Here is a 24,310-nt window from a genome sequence, read left to right on the forward strand (position 1 = left end):
TTATATTTATTATTATATAATATAGATATTTATTTGTTAATATATTTATAGTCTTATCTCTCATTATTCTTATATGTAATCTAATTTATATATATATATATATATATATATATTTACAAAAATTTTAAGACATATATATATCTCGCCATATATGTAACGAATAAATAATAAAACAAGTTAAATACAGAAAAATAGGCATGTATGTATCAGAATTAAACATGCGATATCATATTTGGGAAAAAAATCGCGCGTTCATTGATATTAAATTAATCCTATTTATGTAATCATAATTTCTCAATCAAATTTCTTGTTTGAAAACTCGCGGCTTGCCTTCCTACTTGAAGATAATCGCAAGTGCGAAAATTAAAGCTGAGAACTTCAGACGTGTTCAGGCGTTATTAATAAACATGTTCCAGATAACGGGAATACATTTTTTGTAGGTACATATAGTGCGATGTAAACACATATGAGATCTCATTATTCAAATCAGCTTCTTATTTAAAAACCTGCTTTTTCTACATGAAGACAATTGCAAAACGCGAAAATTCCAGCTGACAATTCCAGGCGCGTTCCGCGTTAATTAACAATTATACTCCAAGGCGAGAGCACGTCGCAAATTATGGATGATGGAAACACACCGAGCGTGCAGGACGTCTGTCAATTGGAGCGGCAAATCCGTGAAAAGTTCTACGAGTTGCAAAGCGACGCGGTGAATAATACGACTGGCTATATTGATTAACACTCGAAGCGCGCTTAACCCTTTGCGCCCAGCGCGTGTATATATCTGTGCATGTTCTTAAATCAACTCACGAAGTAGTATCGATGAATACGCGGAGGTTTATATATTGCAGGATACCTGGATTATATTTAGAGCGTATTTCTAAGGACAACTTCGTCTGAACTGCGGTTAACTTAATTAATTTAATTGATGATTAATGAGCAATACTTGTACCAGTTCGTCCATGTGGATAGAATAATTAATTTTTGATTGTTTAATCCTCGAAAACAAAGAAGAGGAAATTAAATTAAGGACAACGAATTACATGGTTAGAAATGTTGCCGGTTGAATTAATCATTGATTAAGTTCATCGGAATTTGGTCGACGTCACCCTCTGAGTCACGATGATAGAATGTGTATCGACGTAGATAGAATGTTTATTTAATATGAAAAAAAAAGAAAGATTAGATTAGAGACGACGAATTAAACTGTTACATTAGTTAGAATTATGCTAATTAATTATAATTAATTCTAATGTATTGATAAAAAATTTTGTTGGAAGCAATTATGCTAGTGAAATTACCGATTAAATTAATCAAAGCTTGATGCGAAGTCATCTTCAATTAGGAAAATTACGCACAGTTTATCTCAGCAAAAGTGTTTTGTTATTATTCTTTATTTTGAAATTCAAAAATAATTCACAAGTGTGTTGATTCTTAAGTGCTGCACACACATTAAAAGATTCTTAATCCTTTTCCCAAATCGAGAGATTTAGTAATAATGCTAGAACAAAAATTACTTCTTTTAAAGAAAAGAAATAATTAAGTACTTTCTACACAGTGGCTGGTTTGATTGTCAATTATATCATATAAATCATGTACATTTCGAGGGTAGGATATCCTGCAGACGATGCAGAAGGAACTTCTGGAAGCTCGTCACGCTTTATACAGCACGGAGTTAGAGTTGGAGAAAGAGCGCGGTGTCTCGCACGAATTAAGGATGCGTCTAAGAGCGGTCACGGAGGTGGTGAATGAGTCGCAGCAGCAGCAAACGAAAAATCAGGTCGAGAACGTTCAGCTGCGAGTCAAATACGAGGCGATGGCGAAGCAACACGAGTCCCTGATGAGTCAAGCCGCGGCCGCGAAGGTGCACGAGGCCGAGTGTACAATCAAAATTCGGCGCTTAGAGGAGAACCTGCGTCAGAGGGACACGAGTAACAAGAGAATGGAACAAGCGTTAAAGAATCTCGAACGTGACGGTTCGCGCGTTATTACCGCTATCGATCAGTACGTTTGACCTCGTCGTGAATAAGCCTGTCGAATATTCGCCGTGCTCGACCTTTTATACGCAGCAATTAAATGGAACACTCAATCTTATACAATATTATTTTACTTAGAATCTTAATCTTATACATGCGGCTTTTTTCTAATCTTATAACTTATCACAATTTTAATAATAGATTTTCTCTGATCGGTTTTTCTACAACAATAATGTTAATAACAAAGCGAAAATTTAATCTTGTAACTCAATAACTCATCATTGACCTTTTAGTAAAATCGCGAAACTTCAAGAGGAGCATCAACACCTCCAGAAATCCTGCGAAGAGATTATTACCTTCAATCAACGCTTACAAACCGTCGGTCTGTGCACGCACGCGATACATCAAAAGAATAAAGCGAAAATCAAAGATTTGGAACATAAACTAGCTTCAATGACAATCAACAACGCAGGCCCTACGGAAGAATCCGTAAATTATGACACACATCCGAAGATAGGAAAATTATCTTTGCCATCCACATCAAAAACAACAGGATAGGATTTTATCAATAAATATACTGACACGTGTTATGTACAGGATTAATAAAAAATGTATTATAATAATCGTTTGTATATTTAAGTATAAGTTGAACAAGTTTTGATGGTAAAAATGCAAACTTGCAAGATGCACATCATGACAACCAGCGAACGAAATAGATTTGTTTATTCTTTTTTTTTTTCTTTTACTGCAGATCCCTGTAAATGATCCCTATTTCTATATGCAAAGTAAATCCGCCGGAAGATAAGCTTCGCGTACTCATTGCTCGTTCCACTCTTTTTCTTTTTTTTTTTTTAGACCTAATAAAAATTCTATGACTATCCGTGATATAACAAAATTGTCTCTATAAAAGTTCTTGTTCAATTCGTCACAAGGCATTTTAGTTACGTCAATTAATGCTCTAGTACACTTTACGTTTTTCCGTTAATTTTGTGAAAAAGCTATATCTGCTTAGTAACAGTATAAAAACGATCGTGATACCTATACTGCTTAATCTTATTTTTTTTTCTTATTTTTAGTCATTGTATGTGATGTTGTACGGTGTGATGTATGTTTCTACATATATCATATATATATGTATATATATATACTTTTAAAGACACATGGTCCTCCGATAAGAGAAACACACACGATGTAAATCAGGTTGAAATATGAATTACAGAATTTCGTGCATAAGAAGTTGTATACTTCATCCCATTGCCATAAAAATTAAGTAACACGTACTTTTACACTTAATAGTGATTTTTCGATTAAAAAAATCAACCATTATACCCTTGATACAAGAAAACCAGAGGAGAAGTTCATTGTGTGTTTAATATATCACATCTGACCTGATTTAATAAATTACACCAGTAAACTTCTTAAGAAACACGATAAGATATAGATCACATCATTAGATCCCGGTCAACTTAAATTACCGCGGAACTATCTCACCTAAGTCCATTTAATTATACTGATTAACAAGTAGAATATTTGCATAACAAACTCTGTAGCTGTTGCATTATTAACTAAAACGACACGCACTTTCTTCTCTATAATAAAATGTTTTAATACTTTCTCCTCTGAGGGTTTCTTCGGCAAAAAAAAATATACATTCATGCAAATAATTTCTGAGTCTTTAATACGATGCGATAACGTTTCATTGTCAAGGAATAAACCCACTATACCCGATACTTGGGATGTGAAAAGTTCCACAGAACATCGGTTTTGTTCGACGAAATGAACATAAGTAAATAATGATAGTAAATAGATGCGCCTCCTTGAACAGTTGAAAATATTTGGGGGGTCAGAGTATAGTACAACGGGCGAGCCAACTAGGTGGCTTCCTCTGTGGTTCTGAAGCTTTCAACTGATGGCCGCCGCCTTTCGGTGGATTCGATGCCTCCTGCGTAAAACAAGACACGGTATTAACATAATGCGTGACATAACTTAACCAGGTATATTTAGTGCACAAAATCTCATCATAGTCTCACGTCATTTTTGGTACACTTCGCTCATCACCAGACAGTGTTATTTGTTACTCAGTCTAGCAATTAAGATAGTGCGCATATCATGCGTATTATCATTGTGATTTGTATTTGTTCAGTTATTAAAAATATTTTTCACAAAGTTAATTATAAATAACATAACATAACATAAACCCAGATGTTAAACAAGTTTACAATTAATGCAATAATGTAAAAATGACACATTCTCAAGTAAGACATATAGATCGGAATTGATATCAGAGGTATGAAGAATATTTGAGACAATGGATGTTGTTTGAGTTAATACATTTGATTAGCATGAAGTCGCAATATTCTTTTAGTAAACATTTGCTTGCATATTTGATATTGTTAAAATAAATTAGTGAACGGACCACAGATGATATATGATACAAGATGCAATGATCATCACAAAATAATAGTGTTAGTTTTGTTAGTTGTTACGTTATAGATATAGAATTCGAGATACATAATTAAGGGATTACATACCTTTCACAGGGTCAGAAAAATTGATTTTTCAATGATATATATTTTTCAATAGTACTATCCTAAGAGTATTCCCTGAAATTTTCATTGAAAAATTTACGAAATAAAATTCACAAAAAAAAAAACGAAGTTATAGCCCGGAAAAGTTTCACAAAAATAACGAAAATAATTCTGCACGCGACGAAGGACGAGCGGACGATGTGCAAAGAGCAAAAAAAGATAATGAGGAGGCTTCACATCAAAGGAAGGAGGTATTTTATGGCCCAGCCATCAACGATGCTGCGTAAAGTAAAAAAAATGTATTCAACAATTTATCCACAGCATGCATTTGTTAGTGTCACGTAAAACTAACAATGCTTTTCTCTTTGAACTTTAAACAATGTTTTGAAAATCGATACCAGAAATATCTCGGAGACTAGTGGACCGATTTGCATGCAATTTTTTACAGCTACTCTCAATACAATGATCGAGTGCTTGCCATAGAATTTTTTTTCAATTTATGGCGGTTTTTTTATAAATAAAAGAAAACCGATTTTTAGATCAAAATCGCATTTTTCACTAGAAATCGCTGCCATTTTTCGAAAAATCAATATCTTCGGGAGATATTCTCAAAAGACTACTCTGCAAGACACGTATTTTCATTTTTTAATAAAACAATTTTACCCACAATAAAAATTCATTAATTTCGCCCTAGTTTTAGGTCTGTAAAAGGTATGTAATCCCTTAACTAAAAACGGTGTACGAAGAAAGTTACCTTCTGCCAAGATAGACCAGCACCAAACACAGAGAAACAGAGACAGGAAACAGAGAAACAGTGGTTATTTCATAGAACACGTAAGAAAAAATGTTCATAAGTGAAAACTAATATACATATGTGAATAAGCACAATTTTTTCCCCTAATTTATATTATTCTAATTATTAACCTGTCGATTTTAGACGTGGAAAGCTTTACACGTTGAAATATAGATTACAGCATATCTCAATTACACAGAAATATGAATTCCGATTACAAAATAATCTATATTTGGACAATCAATATCTGTAATCTCCTTGAAGTATATACGGTATGATTCATGTTTCCTCACCAGTTTCTTTTCCATTTTTGCTTTGATATCGCGCGCCAAAGTATAAAAAGCCTCTTCCACATTGATACTAGATTTCGCCGAGGTTTCCATAAACTTAATGCCGTACTCCACAGCCAGTTGCTCGCCCCTTTCCTTAGTCACTTGCCTCTTGTCTGTAAGCTCACACTTATTGCCTAACAACATTTTCTCCACGTCCGCCGACGCGTTCTCCTCTATATTGCGAATCCAGTTTTTTATATTTTCAAAACTTTTGTCATTTGTAACGTCGTACACCAACATGATTCCCATCGCGCCACGATAGTACGCCGTGGTGATGGTGCGAAACCTCTCTTGTCCAGCGGTGTCCCTACACAAGCGCAAATACATTCGCTGTGTCGCATTATCGTAAAGATCCAGCTCGACTTTACGAATCTAAATTGCACTCGAATTAATCAGCGGGTGGAGGAGAGAAGGAACATGAAGTATATTTACCATATTTGTAGCTTGATTTTCTTCCCGTCCAATTCGATGGTACGGATCTTAAAGTCAATGCCTGAAAAAACGTACGAGAGACGATGAGTCAAGAATTCGGAGCATTCCCCGAGGATGCGTGGAAAAGTGGATACAAGCGCGTGGCGCGGGATGAATCACGTTACTGTAAGCGGCATAATGTGCTCTTTGTCCATTATCGAGTGGCAGAGTGGCAACACGTTTTCTCGAGACACACCCCGGCCCGCGCCGCGCGAGCCCCAGCGGATTAATAAAGCGCACAAACCGCCGCAAACGAGGCGGCGATCTCAGGGGGGGATAGGTGGGGAGACGGGGGAGACACCGGAACGTACCGATGGTCGAGATGAAGGTGGTGTTGAACGCGTCCTCGGAGAACCGGAACAGGACGCAGGTCTTGCCGACGCCGGAGTCGCCGATCAGCAGCAGCTTGAATAAATAATCGTACGTCTTTGCCATTGTCGTCGCCGATGATGGCACGGGCACGTCGCGGCCGAGCAGGCCGAGCTTCGCCGAGCGATGATTATCGCTCCCCCCAACGATCCTCCCGGGCGATCCTCGCGCGGACGATGCTTCCTGGCGTTCGTGACGGGGCCCCAACGAACCTGCAAGACCAGCTGGCCGAGTCTCTCCGTCTCTCTCCCTCTCTCTATCACCCTCTACCTCTCTCTTTATCTCTCTCTCTCTTTCTCTCTTCCTCTCCGCTCGCCAACGAAGGAAGATATCTAACCGTCTCGTCCGCGAGACATTTGACGAAGCGCGTTCTCCTTCCTTCGGTGCTCCCTCGCTCGCTCTCTCTTTCCGTCTCTCCTGATGTCTCTCCTTCTCTGTCTCTGCTCCGGACTCTCTCGATGGATGTCGACTCTTCGTGCACGATGACAGCACCGCGACGGGCGGTGACGCGTGGCTTCTTAAGCGCGCGTGGGACCCGCGGGAGAAGGGGGCACACTTGCGCGTACTCTTGCACACGCTCGCGACCGCGCGACCGCGAATTAACAAAGCGGATTAATCGCGCAAAACATCTGTCACAAAAAGCGGTACATACAAGACGTGTGTGTACCGTACGGACCGACGCGATTTCGCCCTCGTGTTGTGGCCACCTTGGCTACTCGCGCGCCGCCGAGCGCGCGTGCGCGCCCGGTCGGTGTTTCTACTGTGCACGCGCACGCAACACGTGTCTCGTCGGCGCGGCGATATCGGGACCGCGATTAATGAGATATCGATTGAAATCGCGAGGAGGGATAATCCGATAATCCTTAAATTTGAAATCTTAATGTTCATCTCTACCATTGTAGATTAACTTTAATCTCGGTTTAACTTACTTTTTATCTTCTTTTAGTTTTAGGAATTAGGAAAGAGATAAAAGGTAAGTTGAACCGAGATTAAAAGTTAATCTGCATTGACAGAGATGAACATAAGTCTGATTTTAAATCCAGTCTTGCTTCAAGATTATATCTGTCCAACAGAATAATTATATGACGTTTCAGGATCGCACTTTAAAGGTCTTAAATATAAAATCGGACGGTGAATACCATCCCAAGAGCACCGACCAAATAAGATTCCACACAAAAATGAAGGAAAAGGAACAAATAAGATTCCTCTTCCATCCCGCTTCTTTCCACGGTAGCAGGAAGTAATGTATTAGAGACACGTCTGACAAGATAGAAAGAAACTTTATTGAAATGATACATTATTTTACCCTCCTACTATTCTCCCAAATTACATCAAATTTTCTCTTTTTCCTAATGTGAAACATATATACAAATCATGGACTACGTTGGCACGTCACTATTAAATCGGGTTTAATAACATCAGTATAGTTATAACTGATACAAAATATATAATGGACTATATATGTTTACACAGCGGTTTACGATCTAGTTTAATAACTACCGTATACTATTTAATCCAAAATTTTTAATCAAAAGAAGATAAATTTTTGATGCGACAGTACACGGTAGTTATTAAACCGGATTATAAGCCGATATAAACGTAATCATAAACGCTTGTTAAATGCGGTTTTATTGACATCAGTTATTACTCTTACACTCGTTGACGAAGAGATGTCGACTTATAAATCTGGTTTTAAAGAAATGTGTGAACGCTAAAATAAAATTGTGAAAAGTGTATGTTGTATTTCTTTAACAAAATGAAGATTTCTTTGGAGATAAAATAACATCTCTTAGTGTACCTAACTGAGCACGCATTTTAGAAAGTTATAACTACAAATGTTACTACTCGATTAATGATGACATATAAACTTAGTCATGAGCTCGATAATCTTGCTCGATCAGAGCTCCCAGAGCTCTTAGAAAAGCTTAGTATTACTTTGAATTTTCCTTTTCTTAACACGAAACATTTCGGATATAAATCATGTAAGTTTCACAATAATATTGCTCTCAGAGCCATTATTTAAAAAAACATTAGCTTGTAAAATCGAGTTCGAGTCTTAATCAAAATTTATTCTGGTCTCTTGCACCGTGATTCTTTAGAGTCGATTAATCTTTCTGTATTACAATGGAGGGATCGATTGGACAGATCGCCGTAATATCCACCTCAATGACCTCAATCCTCTATCCGACAAGAAAAAAAAGCGACTGGCCTTCACGTCCTTCCCGTGTCGAAATAATCTTTCGGTGATGGCTTTCTCTGGTCGCGTTATCTTACAGTCAAAGATACTCTCAAGGCTAATAAAAAAAAGCTATGGTTCTGTCATTACTAGGTAACTTTTATCGAACATCCTGTACATATATATGTATATATACACGAAGAAACTTTTAGAAATAATTTCCAATTTACGTTCTTTAAGATTACGAAAAGTAATTTTACAGTTTATACAAATCATCCAAGAAAGCCATAGCATTTTTATTAGTTATAATCTTGATACGAGCTTATCTGGCAATACTGTTTACAGCAAATATTAAGTATAGAAATAAATCGAACTACATTGCTTGTGGATTATCTATAAATAAAAAATTAGTCGTCAGTTCAGAAACCGACTAACTTATTAAAATCTTAATACACTACAAATGATCAGTAATTTAATATAACTTAAGAATAACTCATAAAAATATCATATAATGCTTATCTTACGAATTATCTTATTTTATTAACTGTTAAATCATTTGTTGTCCCTGTGTATAAATTAATAATTGAAGGGTTTTTACTCCATTTCGAGATGTAAAATTTCTCTAAAGAGATATACTTTTGTGAAAGATCTTAGTGTTTTTATCCCTACTGTTCATACTTAAAAAACAACAAAAAGAAAAGAAAATTATAGTTAAAAGCAGACTTATGTGAAAACATATAAATTTGTACAAACACATGTTAAAGCAATATCCACTAATTTTCTTAATTCCACTAATTTTCATTTATGGTAATAAACCAGTTATATGTATAGAAAACACATTCCCCTTAGAAAAAAGGACAGCATATGATACACGCGTTTCCTAATATTTACATGAACATAATTAAACAAAATATTCGAAGTATTTCTTGAAATTCTTCCCTCCCCAAAATTTTCAAGTTAATATATTAGTAAAAACGGTTTCACATATTTCAAAAGAGAGAAAAACTTATGCGATAAACTACATCAACAAAAAGAAAGATCGAGGTACATGCTATATATAATACAGCATGGATCTTTACGAGTTTACATTGCGAGCTTTCATTTGCAGTTCGAATCGTCGATTTGTTCGTACACCCTTCAGCATCATCCGCGTTTCATGTTGCTGTTTTTGCCTGCAAATATTCATATCTCGTTTAAAATTTTATATTAAATTATCTTAAAGTTTTACAGATCTATATATATATATATATATATATATATATTTTTTTTTTTTTATTTATTATCTTAAACTTATAATATAGAAGAGCAGTATCTTGCGAATAAATTGACCTGTAAAACTTATAAAATATTTTTCTCAAGATAAATCTGGTGTACCTTGAAAAAACTGGTTGTTTTTTCAACATAATGTTCGTAGCTTCTGGTTTTTTCAACTTAAACCCAAATCTATTGTGAATACCGTCCCTCGTGTCGGTTGGTAATAATTTCTTCTCTTCCGTTTCCATATCTGCTTTTAGCGATTTTACCGCTGTCTTCGTAGAAACAAGTTCTAGAAAAACAATTTAAAATTTTAGCATTTATAAGAACCGCCAAGGCATGCAGAATAAAAAAATGTTAGCAAATTACTGAACGCTAGGTGTCTGCCGTGTCTGGCTTCCAAACGTTTCTTTGCATCCACGAGCGATTCTGATTTGGCAAACATCTGTTCATGTATTCTTGAGAAATTTGGTACTTTCTTCGTAGATGATTTTTTTTCTGTAAGTAAATCCGCGTGTGTTATTACATTATAAAATAAAATCGAAATAAATGTGGAATGTAAGCGATTTTTGGTTTTTTTACCTGATTTCTTTTCAGTTGATGCAAAGGTTTTTGGTGTGACTTGAACTCTACTCAATTGAGCTCTCGGTGTGCCTCCGTGGTTTCTTGGACTTGATCTCTTGAAAGGAGAAAATAGCGAGTTCTGAGTAAGCTTTGGAGTTTCAACCTTTTTCGATTTAGATAATGAATTCATAATATTGCTTCTATTTCGTGGACTAACATCATGTGAAATACTTGATCGCGATCCGTTCAGCTTGTTAACGGATTTTCGTGCGCTGCCTCCGCCAGATGTTCCAATTGCAAAGCGCACTTTAGCTTTCTTCGCATTATCTTTCGAGCTTAAATTCGCCTCTGTTGAGGTACGCTTCTTAATCATTTGTCGCAAACTTATTGTTTGCGGTTGCTCCAGTTCATAGGTGTTGTCTTTGTTGCTTTCCTGCTTCTTTTCCATCGTATTATCCTTGTCGTAAGTAGCATTTCGTCTCGTGACGTTCGAAAGGAGAGATTGACTAGTATCATTAATTTCTTTATCAAATAGAGAAGGTCTAGATACATTTTTAATGTCAGTATTTTTATCCATTGTGTTAGACAAATGCACGTTAGATTGACTCCTATGTCTTAATCTAGTATTGAGAGACGTGTTATTTACAGAAGCATTAGAAGTATCAGATACCAAACTCGTGTCCATTAATGTCGCTTTTCCCTCTCGTGGAGTGGACGACATTAAAGGTATTGACGTATTATATTTAATTCTTGGTGATACTCTATTAGTATTACTAGATCGTGATTTTTCCATACTACTGTTCCTTAATTTAGGGCTGGAATTTCGCTTAGGAGACATACTTACGGAAGCTTTTTTAATTGGTGTTAATACCTTGGAACTGCTCGCTCCCCTGATTGAGGGAGATCTCACTTTGATAAAAGTGTCTGATCGAGTTTTGCTAGCAACTATATTTTCTTGTTTCAGATTTTCAGGCGATAGCTTCTTCAACAGCACGATCGGTTCCGCCAGCACATCTTTTATTTGCGAAGGCGTCAACGTATTTGTTAACTTTGAATTTAATAAACGATGTTTGATTGATGATAAATTCTTTCCCTTGGATAACGGAGACTTTTTTATACGAATTCTGGGCGAGCTGGTATTAAGATTTGACGAAGTACCAGGGCTACTAGGAGACGTTTTTAACGGGCTCTTTTTCACCCGGGATGGAGTTAACAACTTCAATTTGCGCGATTTCGATTTCTTCGATTTTGGAGATTTTAGTACTATTTTCGGAGATTTCGAGAATCTACGCACAGTTGCCTTTAAATTTATATCAGACTTCTTGTGCTTCTTTTTTTCTGTCGGTGATATCACTGTGCTTTCATCAGATCCGGAACTATCGTTCGGACTGTCCTTCTTGCGCTTTCGTGATTTTGTAGCATGAGAATCGCTCTCCGGTTTTTCCAAACTCTTCTCAGTATCCTCGCCAGTGGCAGCGAGAGATAATTTTCTTGGGCTCTTAAACAGCTTTGGTATAGCTATTGAATGCGTCTTTGGAGAGCTTAAGGAGATCGGGGATTTCTTCGGCGTCTTCTTAGATCTGTGAGGCGTGAGACTGAGCTTCGGAGGTGTGCTTTTGGGAGTGACTATGATGGGTGATATTTTTGCAGTGATCTTCTGTTGTAACTTTCCATTAGGTATTTTCTCTGAATCCAGATCTTTTGAGGCATTCAACTGAAGAAAGTTGTGCCTGACGAGTTCCACCGTCGTGACATTGTCGCAATATCTGTCTCTCAAGATTCTGATTGCCTCATTGTCCACGTTCTGGTCCACATCTTCAGTTTCCACTTTGTTCAAATGAAGCCTCCGACGAGAAGTTTTCTTCTTTGCGGACTTTTTGACCGTTACCTCCGCATCAGGCGATTCCTTTTTGGCGCTTTGCTTAGCAGCTTCCATATCGCTCTTACCAGACTTCTCCTTCCTCTGCGACTGCCTGACTTTCTGAGTCGACTTAGCCACATCCTGGCTCACATTATTTATTCTTTGCGCCTTGGATCTAGTGGAAACAGCAGACTGTTCCGCCGCTGCTGCAAAGTAACGGGATACTTTAGAATCCTTTCCAAAGCGTCAAAAGCTTTGCGAGAAAAATCCAAGACTAACTTGGGGGACTACAACCAAGCTATACGATTAACTTATTTTAAAAACACTTGCTAGAATATTTTTAACAAGAATAGAATTATTAATTAATTATTGTTTGAAGGAAGGTTAGGAATGTTGGAGAGGAAGATCAGGAATGACAAATTATGCAGTAAAAAAAATCGAATAAACAATTCTGCCGGTCAAGTTAACCGGAGCTTGGTCAAAGTCGCCCAAATGATAAGAGTCACTTAAATAACTTCCACGATCGATTCGATAAGCGTTAGCGTCTCGAGTTCTCGAAACACGCGCGCGACAAAATACAAAATATACGTCGAGGGTGGCTATATAACCTTGCACCCGGAACGAAAGGGGATCAACAGGACGCCTCGTTTCTCTCACCTGCGCGAGTCCGTCTGGGTGACATTCGTCCTGATCTCCGTTCACCGCTCACGATTGGTCTGTCCGGCGTCGCGTCGCGATCGCACCTCGGAACACTCCGGCGCCACCGATTTTTGTGATCTTTCGCCTCTCGCCGACGATCGTGTTTGTAATTCAACTTGAACGTGGCTCAATGATGCCTTGGGCTTGGGCTCGGAGCCAGCTTGGCCGTGCTTGCGCGCCCATTTCGCTGCGCCAATCGCGTCGCCCCGGCGGCACCCACGCGTCGGACGCGCGCGCCCCGATTGGCTGGAGATTTCAAACGGCAACGTAACCGACGCCGGCTGGAGACGGACATGTTAACTCGAGCGACGAATCGCTGATTGGCTGACGGCCATGATGTTTCATTTCATGGTGAATCGGCCACTCTGCGATGTGTATTTCTCGTTGTTACGTTAAAGCTGAATTTAAAACCTCCCGTAAGGATTATCCGTTGCATTGTAACAATTAAAAAACAATTGTTTTAGCAGGAAAAAAGGAAGACCCCGACGCTTTGCGTTTTGGCAGCTTGATTGAAAACGCGCCTTAAAGGCTCGCTGTCGCGTGACGTATGCAGCGTTTCCGGTTACTGGCTCCCTCGTTCCTGTTTTCGCAGCTGTTACATACGTATGTACAGCTGTACTACGTTGCTCTTTTTGCACCTAAAATGAGATAGATAATTAGGGAGAGAAGGAGAGAATGAGAGATAATTGGTGATAATTGGAGAGCGAGAGAGAAAAGATGAGGAACCCAAGAAGTTTAGCAAAGTTTAGTTTACGAGGAGCAAAACACTCGTTTCTGTAACTTCTCGTGGCTTCTACTTTTTGCTCTTGAAATGAGACAGATATATAATTAATCGTTGGAGAAAAAGAGATAAATGATGAGTACATACAAGAAGTTCTACCGCGAAGAATGCATCTTTATGTATAAACAAATTAAACAAATTTCTTCCTACACACATGTATGAAAGGAACAGCTGCAATACTGCTGCATTATATCGTTTGCAGTATGACAAACAGAACCGATTTGTAATATAATACAATAAACTTTATGCGGAACGATTTGTAATAAATGAAACTTAGATACTTAATTTTTTTAATTGAAAGAATTAAATTTTCGAGAAGATGAAATAGGAATTTCTTTAGTTGACTCTGAGAATCGAATGCGATGTTAAAAGAGTTGCTGGAAACTTTGTTATGAGAATAATTGGCACTACACTTTTTTATAACGACGATATCGAGACTGGAGGTTAAGCAGGATCTGCGGTTTACTGGCTTACTCCCAAACACGGTATCAAACGATAACATCATAGAGCGTGGGAGTACACGAGGATACGTGGTGTTACGATGAAAGACTGATTTCCACTTAAGAGCGGAGCTCCAAATCCATTGTGCAACGTAGCCGCAATAAGGTTTTATAGAAATGTGAGTGCAATGTATTATCAAATCTGGAAACTGTGCAAAAGATTTTTTTATTAACTGTACTGACACTGTGAATTTGGAGAAGAATTTCGCAAAAGACTCGTATCCGTTTTTCTGCTACTGTTTTGCATAAAACTAAATTTGCATAAAAATAAATTTGAAGCTAATCCTTTATTCCTATTTACTTGAGCAATAATATGAAATAGAACTTAACTCTGTATTGTAAGGTGTATTTAATATATGCAGCATATAATGTGTATCTAAAGTTATATTTGTACTTGTTGCAGGTATAAAATTATTGCTGCTCTCTTTATTATTGTTTCTGTAACACGGGGAGAAGATTATTATGAGATTCTTGGTATAAGCAGATCCGCTGGTCAGGATGAGATTCGGAAGGCTTTTAAGAAGCTGGCCATCGTCCATCATCCTGACAAAAATAGTGTACGTGGGATTAAAGTGCCAATATACCATTGTTGTCCGCTATGTCGCTAATAATATTTTAATACTTCCAGGACGATCCAGATGCTCATGATAAGTTTGTTCGATTAACAACGGCTTATGAGACGTTGAAAGATAATGACTTAAGGAAAAAATACGATCTTTATGGAGAAGATGGTCTTAATAACTCTCACAAGAAACAAACCTATCACTCTTGGAGTTACTATCAAAACAGTTTTATATACGATGACGACGAACATGTTATCAATTTGGAGAGGAGTGATTATTGTGAGTATATAACTTTTTCTGTACCTGTTGACCCTGTCGTTAAGTACGAAACGAAATATATTGATATTAATATGCTTGATATTAATATGAGTTATTAAGAATTAATAATTAAAAAATGTGTGATATTAAAGTTTTGCATGTATATCTTTGTACAGATGAAAGTGTTGTTAACTCTGACTCAAGTTGGTTTGTAAACTTCTATTCTCCGATGTGCAGCCACTGTCATCACTTAGCACCAACCTGGAAAGAAGTTGCTAAGTTACTTGATGGTGTCGTGAAAATTGCAGCGGTCAATTGTGAATATAATAGCCAATTGTGTCATCAAGTGGGAATACGTGCCTATCCTACATTGCTCTATTTCCAAAAGGTATATATAAATATATACGGAAAAAATGTGCAATTTCTTAATTAGTATCGTATTATATAATCTTTTGAAAATTATATAATTATATAATCTGAATTATGTGCAGATTATATAATTATGTCATATAATTATATAATCTGCACATAATTCGATATTTCCATCTTAGTTAAATCAACTGATAATACTAACTCATTCTTTGTCTCAAAGAATTCACAGCATGGGGAGCATTATAGAGGAGAAAAAACGCAGGAGGCCATTACACGTTTTGCATTAGACGGACTAAATAGCCACGTACCTGAAATAAGTGAATCGCAATGGGAGCTGTTCTTACGCGGCAAGAACATTGTCCAAAGACCTATGTTAATTTTTATATGTGGTGATCAACAGAACTGTTTTACTTCCGATGAAAGGCTTATTGTAGCGGCTACATTCGTAAGTGACGTGATTTTATTGAGATACGTTTTTAATTTACTTTTTTAAATTTAGTTTTTAAGATACCGCGATTGTTAAATAGCATTATAACGGTTCTTTTAGGATAAATTGATTGATGTAAGGGTGTTTGTGTGCAAAAGTGGCAATTGTCATGATAAGATGTCTTATAATGTACACGCGGTCTACTTACCGATATATAATGCATCTTCTTGGGAGCCTATATTCCTTGATAACATATCCAATATAAATACATTGATAGAAAGGCTCTTGGACCAATTGCCTAGTCCACAAGAGTTACTTGACAATGATTTTGAGGTAAACAAAATGTTATAATTCGTTAGTATTTGTATATTACTATTAATAATATATTACATATATTATTATTAATTATTACATTAAAATATTATTAATTTGTATATGTCATTCGTCATATGTTAGTGCATGTACTTACTATATACAATTCCTGTTTTTTTAATTTTATTTTTATCAGGAATATTTTTTATGGTTTACAGCATATTAGGAAAACCAAGTCCAACGTTGCCTGGCTTGTATGCTTTTACATTGGCGACACGGCAAATTTGCGAGATTTGAATTTGCAAATGAAGAAGTTTTCGGCCAGTGGTGTTAATCTAGGTAAATATTTCTGTGATCCATTGATGGGGATCTGATACCGAATATAAAATATTTTTACACAGTATGAAGTATTATCTTGTAGGTAAAATGAATTGTGGCAGAAACGGGCAGCTCTGTTCTAAACTGGGTATAAATCGTTATCCAATCTGGGGCATGCTTAAGCCTGGCGGAGCTTTTGAATTGAATCATGGAAAAAATATCAATAACGATATTATTAAGTTCGTGCAAATTAGTGTGAAAGCTACAAACGTTTGGGCTCTCTCTGCAGAAGAAACGTTATCGATATTACAAAGAAATCATGGTATTATATTGTAAACGCGAATCACATTTTCGAAAGGTTTTACAATGCTGGATACTAACTCTAGCAAAATGTTATAGCAGATGAAGTATGGTTCCTAGATTGGTTTTCACCGTGGTGTCCACCTTGTATACAGTTTCTGTCTGAACTTCGGAGAGCGTCGTTAGAATTTGATGCATCAGTAATTCGTTTTGGTACCATTGATTGTACCGTTCATAACACGCTGTGTCATCAATACAACATACAGTATTATCCTACCGCAATGCTCATAAATGGTAGCAATACACATCAATTCACGTTACCAAAGACAGCTGCGAATGTTATTCAATTCATTAATGAGAAAAGAAATCCATCAGGTAAGATATAATATGTAAGATAATTATATTAGTGTATTTTCGCATATTTCATTATATCTGATTGTTTCATACAGTTATAGAACTGACGTCGGAAAACTTTTATCATAAATTGGCGAAGAAGAAAAGTAAAGTTATATGGATCGTTGATTATTTTGCGCCATGGTGTGGACCGTGTCAAAGATTAGCACCCGAATGGATGGCCGTTGCGAAGTCGCTGAGCAGTTTGTCGTTTGTAAACGTTGCCAGTGTAGATTGCGAGGCTGAGGCTTCCTTATGCGCGTCGCAAGGAGTACGTTCTTACCCCAACATTAGAATGTATCCATTAGGAAGCGAGGGTCTAAATACAATCGCGTAAGTTGCAACTTTTTGCAATGTTCAATCATGCATTCATGATTAATGTAACAAATATCAATGCATTCATCATGCATCTTTATCATTTACGCAGCTTGTACAATGGGCAACGAGATTCGTTATCTATATTAACATGGATAACAACATTCTTCCCAAAGAAAATCCATGATTTGAATTCTTCCGACTATCAGAAGCTGTTGAATAGCAAGCATATATGGCTCGTCGATTTTTATTTACCACAATGCTGGCATTGTCAAAAGATGGAACCTGAGTTTGCAATTGCTGCTCAGGTAAATGCTACTTTATTATAACCAATTTACAATCTATAATTTATTTGACAGTAGCCAGATCGATTATAAATCCTACTTTAATTTCAGTTGCTGGAAAAAGTTAAATTTGGAAGAATTAATTGTAACTTTTATGCGCATGAATGCGCACATATAAAAGTATTCCCGACACTAATGTTATATAATTCTAAGCAGAAAAAACAAAACAGATACGATGGTATCAAAATTTCTGCGGCAACGGCTGAGGTAATCAAGGATGAAATTTTAGAGATTATTAATTCTCACACGAAACATGACGAACTATAATAGACAAAGTGCTTAAATTGAATTTAAGGCTTTTATTTTATCATGAATTCTTGTTGCAATATACGGATAATTTATTTTTTTCACATGCCATCATGCAGATTTGATATATAGCTTGGTAAATACAATTTCTCTTTTCAATACGTGAGTTAATAATTAGTTATACTAAGCCTCTTTATATAAGAGTCTTAATAAGCTCTTTTTGCTATAAATGTAGGATATATGGACTAAATTATGCATCTATTTATTAAAGCAACATATATATAATGCATACTTCACAAATCTATACCATTAAATGAATCATGGCATAGGAAAAACTAATCTATTTCAATACATATAAGAAAGAAAATTCATCAGATGACTTCTTGCATCTGATACCACAATTCATTTTACTGAATTGTTGCAACGAGGAAACGGAAGCCTCAACAAATGTTAGTAATGTACTTATCTGTAATTGATGTGTTACTCGACTACTGCAACTAATGTTTGCCGTTTACTCCGACGCGGTCCATTCTTCCAAAAGGAACCAAGAAAAAACTAGACCAGAAATAATTTTGGTCCCATTGTGATACTTTTTATACATTTATGTACATAGCAATTAATAAAATCTCTATGAACAAATTAATAAGACCTGGAATTTCAAATATTATATTAAAAGTTTATTCACCATAAAACTCTTCGAATATTTGTCGGAGGTTTTGTTTGTTTAGTAAGAGAAACACGGATATCTCATTTATTTTATTTATTAACATGAGATAAACCAAAGTCTTTCTTTTTAAATATTTCTGTTATTTTTAAGACAATATATTAAAAAATAAGTTTCTGTAATTCTCTCTTTATAAATGCATTAACATTTAACTCGATGAAATCTAATGAGTTCCTTCTAAAAATAGTGTCTACAAGTATAATTATTACATAAATATAAGAGTTAATACAGAGATAAATACATTCTATAAAAGACGCTGCACCATTACGATTTCGTGCGTATTTGTTGCTGTATTTAAATGCAATATATAATATATATATCCAAATATTTTATATATAAAATATTTTACATTTTACACATATAGATATTTAAAACTATTCATATAGTTTCAAGATATAAATATATAAATGAATAAAATATCGAATATTAAAAGTGTCTAAATGTGCCGTGCTTCTTTTTGTAAATTCTCCTCTCTTCTCGTTTATTAATTACTCTAATATTTGTCCAACATGACTTTTATTTTTGCCAACTGTGATTAAACGGATCTATTTAAAAATGGAATGTGTTAATCGAAGAAAAATAATGCAGCAACATTACATGCATAGCATTTCGAAACTGTTGACAAATAAACTCAAGTTACACTTTATATATTATTTATGTAAAAAATAATTTTGTTTTGATTAACATTATCTTTTAATATAAACTTGTACTCTCCAGTACTCTCTTCCGAATAGAGTACAAGTAGTTTTTAATATACAAATGTACTTTCTGATATCACATAAACTCGCGGCATGCGAAGGCAGTGCTAATAGAAAAATGCAATTAAGAAATCAATAAAGTGATGATATAGCCGTTTTTACAGCGTATATAATTAAAGTATAATAAATACATAACTGTTCTAACATTTCGGCTTCTTTCACGATTCGTGAAATAGGAAAGAGAAGCTTTTTAATATCAAAAGGTTTTATAAATAGAATTTGCCAATCATATATAAGTTTTGTTAGTTTCTTAATATTGCACATGTGTGTTATATTTTTATTTGTAACATTGTATCTTTGGTCGATGTCGCAGAAAAGATTAAATCTAACAGTTACGAATCTGACAAGATTTCATAATATAATGGATATGCAATAAACATAGACTGCACTGTAAATTAATTTAAACGAATCAAAAAATTGAGTTAACAATTTTTAACTAGATAACAGGTATTGCGTATTGCTATCTATTGATAAATAAATAACGAAAAAAATTTCAAAAGTTTTGAGAATATTTTGGTCAAGTTGATTAAGTTCTATTCCCACAGAACTCGAAAACGAAACATTCTAATATATAAAATAAAATAAATAACGTTAACTGTTTATAAAAGTGAATTATTAGAGTTTAGGTTAATCCTTTTTTTAGAATATGCATAATCTATATTTTTCCAGTCTTTTGTCTTCTTCTATATTTCCACATAATCAATCTTCAATTTATCTTTGCTTTTTGTACAGGATATTCCAAAAAGATTTGACTCAATTTTGGAAACATATTAAGTATTAACTTTAAATGTATTGGTTTTGATCATTTGTATTGGTTCGTATAATAAATTTTTTGTTCTATAGAAAGTATTTTCATTAAATTTTAAGTTCATTTAAGCTTATTTCGTCCTGAGAACACGTTTCTAAAGTTAGAATGTATCTCTCTCAAAAATATTCTGTAAAATATACTTAAAAAAAAATCTATTTGCCTTAGTGTATCGCACTGCAGTCTCTTATTCATTAATCAGCGACATTTTGTAATTCAGGACACACACATACATATATAAAAGAATTTCGAAGTTATAAAGCATAAATATAATTTCAAAATCAAAATTCTTGTATCGATATAACAACTTGATATATCTCAAAAAGAAACAAATGTTCTAAATTATTTATATACTATTATGTCAGTATAAGTATCATGTACTATGTGTATAATTTTGTATATGTATAATCTCCATACATTTCGGAAATACATTATTTGAAAAATACCGATATATCTTTATCGGTGTCAATTGCTGGTTATATTATGTCTTATGCTGGGTATATTATGCTTTAAAATTGCAAATATATATGTCCCCTGGCCTTGATACATTATCAATGTAACATAGTATACACATAATATGATACAGCTGTAAAAGTATAATTTTATAATTCTTGTTCGATCTGTTAACCGCACGCGCGCACGATTAATAAAGACGTGCTAATTAATAGCCACCATCTCATGATTCTAAACGTGTGTTAACCATTTGCGAAACATGATAAATTATAATACAAAAATCGTATATTATGTGTCGCGTTTCGATGGCGGTATTAAATGTTCTGGAAGCTCAGCCGGTAGATCGTATCCTTCGAGCTTTACATTAATTAGATGCATGGCTAAGGCAAATTCGTCAGAATCTAAGAATCCATCTTTATTAACATCTGAAAGCTTCCAGATCTTTCCGAGCACGCTGTTCGGCAATTTGGACTTGACCATTTCTGATTTGGCCGCTGGTAATATAAAATTATGCATCAATTAGAATATTTTATTTTAAGAAGGGTAAATATATAGTCTGTAAAAATTTATCAGTCTTACCTGCTCCCGTAATTTTTCCATCTTGTGGCCCAAGCGATTCGAAGATGCTATCATATTTATACCTTTCCTTATTGACAATCCATTCTGGTTCACCTGCACCTGCATCGATTCCTTCTCCTCTTTTGTATCCAAATGGACTAACTTGATCTTCTACACCTTCAAATGCTCCTCCTTATTAAAAAAATTACATGAGTAAAATATATATTTATATATACATAATCTTTTCTATAAATTTAAAATATAAGTACTGTATCATATAGTTTATCACATTAATTTTTTTAAATTAATTAAATTTATTTGTCTTTATCAAAAGTTTTCTAGCAAACTTGAGCAATTTTTTTAAAAGTATTTAAATTCAAGATTAAAACGATTTAAATGTACAAAATGTTGACAATACCTTTAATAAGTGGTTCCGAAACGGTGGTGGTTTCTTCATGCGGTATCATAGCCATAAGCTTCGCGATATCTTCAGCGAGCATTTTGTCAACCACTTCTAACAACTTAGGCTTCAGGGGATTAAATTTATTAAAATCGTGATGCGCTAAGCTCTCTTGCATCTTCTTTAGATCTGGAAAATCACCAGGTGAGATCTGTTGCTCTCGTTGAATTTGATCATAAGTCTGGCCCAAATTTTTTATCAGCTCTTTCTTCTTGTTATCCTTGCCGAACATACTCGGCATGTCTTTCCGTAAAGCACTTATTATATACGCGTGCACCTGTAAATTGATATAGAATTATAGAACATGAGAGAGTTTTTCTACCATATCTAGTCCAAGATTTTCAATTGTAGAAAAATTAACGCAAATTCTTTGCTCCATATACGTACCTTTGCTAAACGCGCTCGTTTAATTAAGTCATTAAGTTTCCTTAATGCGGCATTTTTTGGAAGCGACTGCATGTCCTTGAACAAATCTTGCTCTTCGTCTTCAAATAATCTAAAAGAAGATCCACACACAACGTTCAAACATAAAATATAGAGATGATTGATAAAATAAATGATACAAAAAAAACTCACCTTCTATTAACATCGTATCTTAACGGCTGATCCCAAAACGAGCCAATGTAGACCCTAGCCACTTCTGGAGTTTGCAACACCTTCCCCAACGACCACATTAAAGCACCATATACTCTCATGAGCTGCTGATGGTCAATCATATCAGCTTTGTTAAGAACAATTCTAATTTTATCATCATGCCCACGTAAGGCCTCAATGGATCTACGGAATTCATCTGATATATCGAGCTTATGAGCATCAAACAACAAGATAATCCTATCTACTCGCTCGGCGAACCATTCTAAAACACCAGTAAAGTCGTAGCCTCTGTCAACCTGAAGAAAACACATTTATTTAGCATTTACTATATTTGTCACAGGCAAATATATATATTTGCGAAAGCAGAGCTACACAAAAGCAATATACTTACTCGTTGCTTCTCACCAGACAATATACCAGGTGTATCCACTATAGATATGCCCTTCAAAACAGGCGACGCTACGGTCGAACACTGAAATCTGTTCAAGAACGCATTGCCGAATTTTGAGAGTGGCCTGAACTGTTTGTTCGGATCTACGACCAAGGCGTTTCCAGGAATGACCCCTTCTTTCTCATCATACATGACCGCTATAAACCGATCCGTAGTAGGCTCTGGTCCGATCCTGATGCCAGGAAACTCCCTCTCCAGCAGATATTTGATAAACGTGGTTTTGCCGGTGGAATACTGCCCGACCAGGAGGATCATTGGCTTCGCGTCGAAGTCCGGATCGTCCAGCTGCGGCGAATGAAAGTCATGGAACTGATAGTACTGCTCCAGCGGCAGCAACTTGGACTTGTATATCCTCTTGAGGCCTTCGGTGACATTTTCGAAGAGATCCTGCTTGTTGTTCTCCTCGCGATTTAGCCAGCTGAACATGTTGGCGATCTGCGGACAAAGTTGCGAGTTCTACATTCCTTCCGGTGGACTCGTCATCGCGCACATTCGCGCACGGCCTGAATTCCGAGGCCAAGGTTGCATTTAGCGTCAAGTAACGTCGCGTCCTGTTAATTACGTTTCCCTCGTTTAAGCCGGATTACGATTACGAGGCTAACAATTCTAGATCGGTCGTTCCGCGCTGGAGCGCGGCCTACAAAGGTTAAGGTTATCAGATCGATTATATCGGACCGCTCCGCCTCCAAAATGCCACGCTGGTGAGAGACGTGTCTATTCGAGGCAGGCTGAAAGGATTTGGAAAGGATATCGCGTGGAGAACGTCGTCTCTGCCCGCTGAAAAACTCGGTCGGGTCTTGGTCTAGATAGTGACTTTTGGTACCACCTTCTCTCCCGATATCTCGTCCGGCACCACCTCCTTTCCTTCCGCGACTGGGACCTGGGTCACCTGGGACCTTAGACGAGACACTCGAAGCGTGTGACGAGGAGCGAAGTGCGAAAATGCAAGAAGTGTGAAAAGGAGCACGTGGACGCGGCCCCGGGGAAGAGGACAGGGGGAGGCAGGGAGGGGAAGGAGAACTGGATGAGTCGTCGTCGCCGAGCACCAACCTTTGCTTGGATTCGCCGGTCAAGGATGAGCGGGCGCGCTTGACAGAGCGCGACGGACGCGAGGACGATCGCGGACTAACGGGAGACACGACGCACGACGACGAGGTGGCCCGCCGCCGACGTGACGTATGCGCGTTGATGCGCAGCCCGACCGATCGCGGAAGATCGCCAGCGAGAGAGCGAGGAGCGACGCGGACTTCCGGGGCGGACGTGGTGGTGGCGGTGGCGGTGGCCGGTGACGCAAACGGCGGCGGTGGAAGGCGCGCGTCGCGAACGCGCTGCGCGAACGGCTCTCGGGAGCCTCG

General features: G+C 36.5%; 5 protein-coding genes across 9 annotated transcripts; 2 read left to right on the plus strand and 3 right to left on the minus strand.

Annotated features, from left to right (window-relative positions):
* The first annotated feature begins 1,363 nt into the window (after window positions 1–1,363).
* LOC112468392 (girdin-like) lies at window positions 1,364–2,766 on the plus strand. Its single transcript, XM_025037530.1, has 2 exons — window positions 1,364–2,004; window positions 2,270–2,766. Exons 1-2 carry the CDS (start codon window positions 1,628–1,630, stop codon window positions 2,532–2,534), a joined length of 642 nt encoding a protein of 213 aa, XP_024893298.1. The 5' UTR covers window positions 1,364–1,627; the 3' UTR covers window positions 2,535–2,766.
* LOC112468393 (ras-related protein Rab-8A) lies at window positions 2,569–7,165 on the minus strand. Of its 2 annotated transcripts, XM_025037531.1 has the most exons (5): window positions 6,412–7,165; window positions 6,062–6,122; window positions 5,591–5,936; window positions 5,259–5,261; window positions 2,569–3,918 (listed from the first exon to the last, which is right to left on the minus strand). In XM_025037531.1, exons 1-5 carry the CDS (start codon window positions 6,533–6,535, stop codon window positions 3,820–3,822), a joined length of 633 nt encoding a protein of 210 aa, XP_024893299.1. In that variant the 5' UTR covers window positions 6,536–7,165; the 3' UTR covers window positions 2,569–3,819. The 2 variants fall into 2 exon arrangements, with proteins under 2 accessions (XP_024893299.1, XP_024893300.1); XM_025037532.1 differs by lacking the exon at window positions 5,259–5,261.
* A 565-nt stretch (window positions 7,166–7,730) lies between these two features.
* LOC112468404 lies at window positions 7,731–13,162 on the minus strand. 2 transcript variants are annotated; one of them, XM_025037557.1, is made up of 5 exons: window positions 12,982–13,162; window positions 10,482–12,527; window positions 10,269–10,397; window positions 10,020–10,191; window positions 7,731–9,817 (listed from the first exon to the last, which is right to left on the minus strand). In XM_025037557.1, the coding sequence occupies exons 1-5, from the start codon at window positions 13,004–13,006 to the stop codon at window positions 9,721–9,723; spliced, it is 2,469 nt and encodes an 822-aa protein (XP_024893325.1). In that variant the 5' UTR covers window positions 13,007–13,162; the 3' UTR covers window positions 7,731–9,720. The 2 variants fall into 2 exon arrangements, with proteins under 2 accessions (XP_024893325.1, XP_024893323.1); XM_025037555.1 differs by having other exon boundaries at window positions 10,482–12,530.
* A 574-nt stretch (window positions 13,163–13,736) lies between these two features.
* Window positions 13,737–18,791, plus strand: LOC112468394 (dnaJ homolog subfamily C member 10-like). 3 transcript variants are annotated; one of them, XR_003042385.1, is made up of 13 exons: window positions 13,738–14,423; window positions 14,708–14,861; window positions 14,933–15,146; window positions 15,302–15,513; window positions 15,718–15,942; window positions 16,045–16,257; window positions 16,455–16,575; window positions 16,658–16,876; window positions 16,954–17,229; window positions 17,304–17,580; window positions 17,675–17,870; window positions 17,958–18,288; window positions 18,388–18,791. XR_003042385.1 is itself a non-coding variant. In XM_025037536.1 (12 exons), coding segments are annotated over exons 1-12 (2,322 nt in total). In that variant the 5' UTR covers window positions 13,737–14,421; the 3' UTR covers window positions 18,174–18,791. The 3 variants fall into 3 exon arrangements, 2 of the variants coding, with proteins under 2 accessions (XP_024893304.1, XP_024893303.1); XM_025037536.1 differs by having other exon boundaries at window positions 13,737–14,423; window positions 16,957–17,229; window positions 17,958–18,791; XM_025037535.1 differs by having other exon boundaries at window positions 17,958–18,791.
* A 2,037-nt stretch (window positions 18,792–20,828) lies between these two features.
* LOC112468395 (EH domain-containing protein 3) lies at window positions 20,829–24,232 on the minus strand. The gene is made up of 7 exons (XM_025037537.1): window positions 24,006–24,232; window positions 22,896–23,390; window positions 22,487–22,800; window positions 22,298–22,406; window positions 21,869–22,187; window positions 21,472–21,642; window positions 20,829–21,386 (listed from the first exon to the last, which is right to left on the minus strand). The coding sequence occupies exons 2-7, from the start codon at window positions 23,379–23,381 to the stop codon at window positions 21,181–21,183; spliced, it is 1,605 nt and encodes a 534-aa protein (XP_024893305.1). The 5' UTR covers window positions 23,382–23,390; window positions 24,006–24,232; the 3' UTR covers window positions 20,829–21,180.
* Window positions 24,233–24,310: the final 78 nt, after the last annotated feature.

The sequence above is a fragment of the Temnothorax curvispinosus genome, unplaced genomic scaffold (assembly GCF_003070985.1).
Source record: "Temnothorax curvispinosus isolate PA1 unplaced genomic scaffold, ASM307098v1 QBEX01018442.1, whole genome shotgun sequence".
In the NCBI taxonomy this organism is placed as follows: domain Eukaryota; kingdom Metazoa; phylum Arthropoda; class Insecta; order Hymenoptera; family Formicidae; genus Temnothorax; species Temnothorax curvispinosus.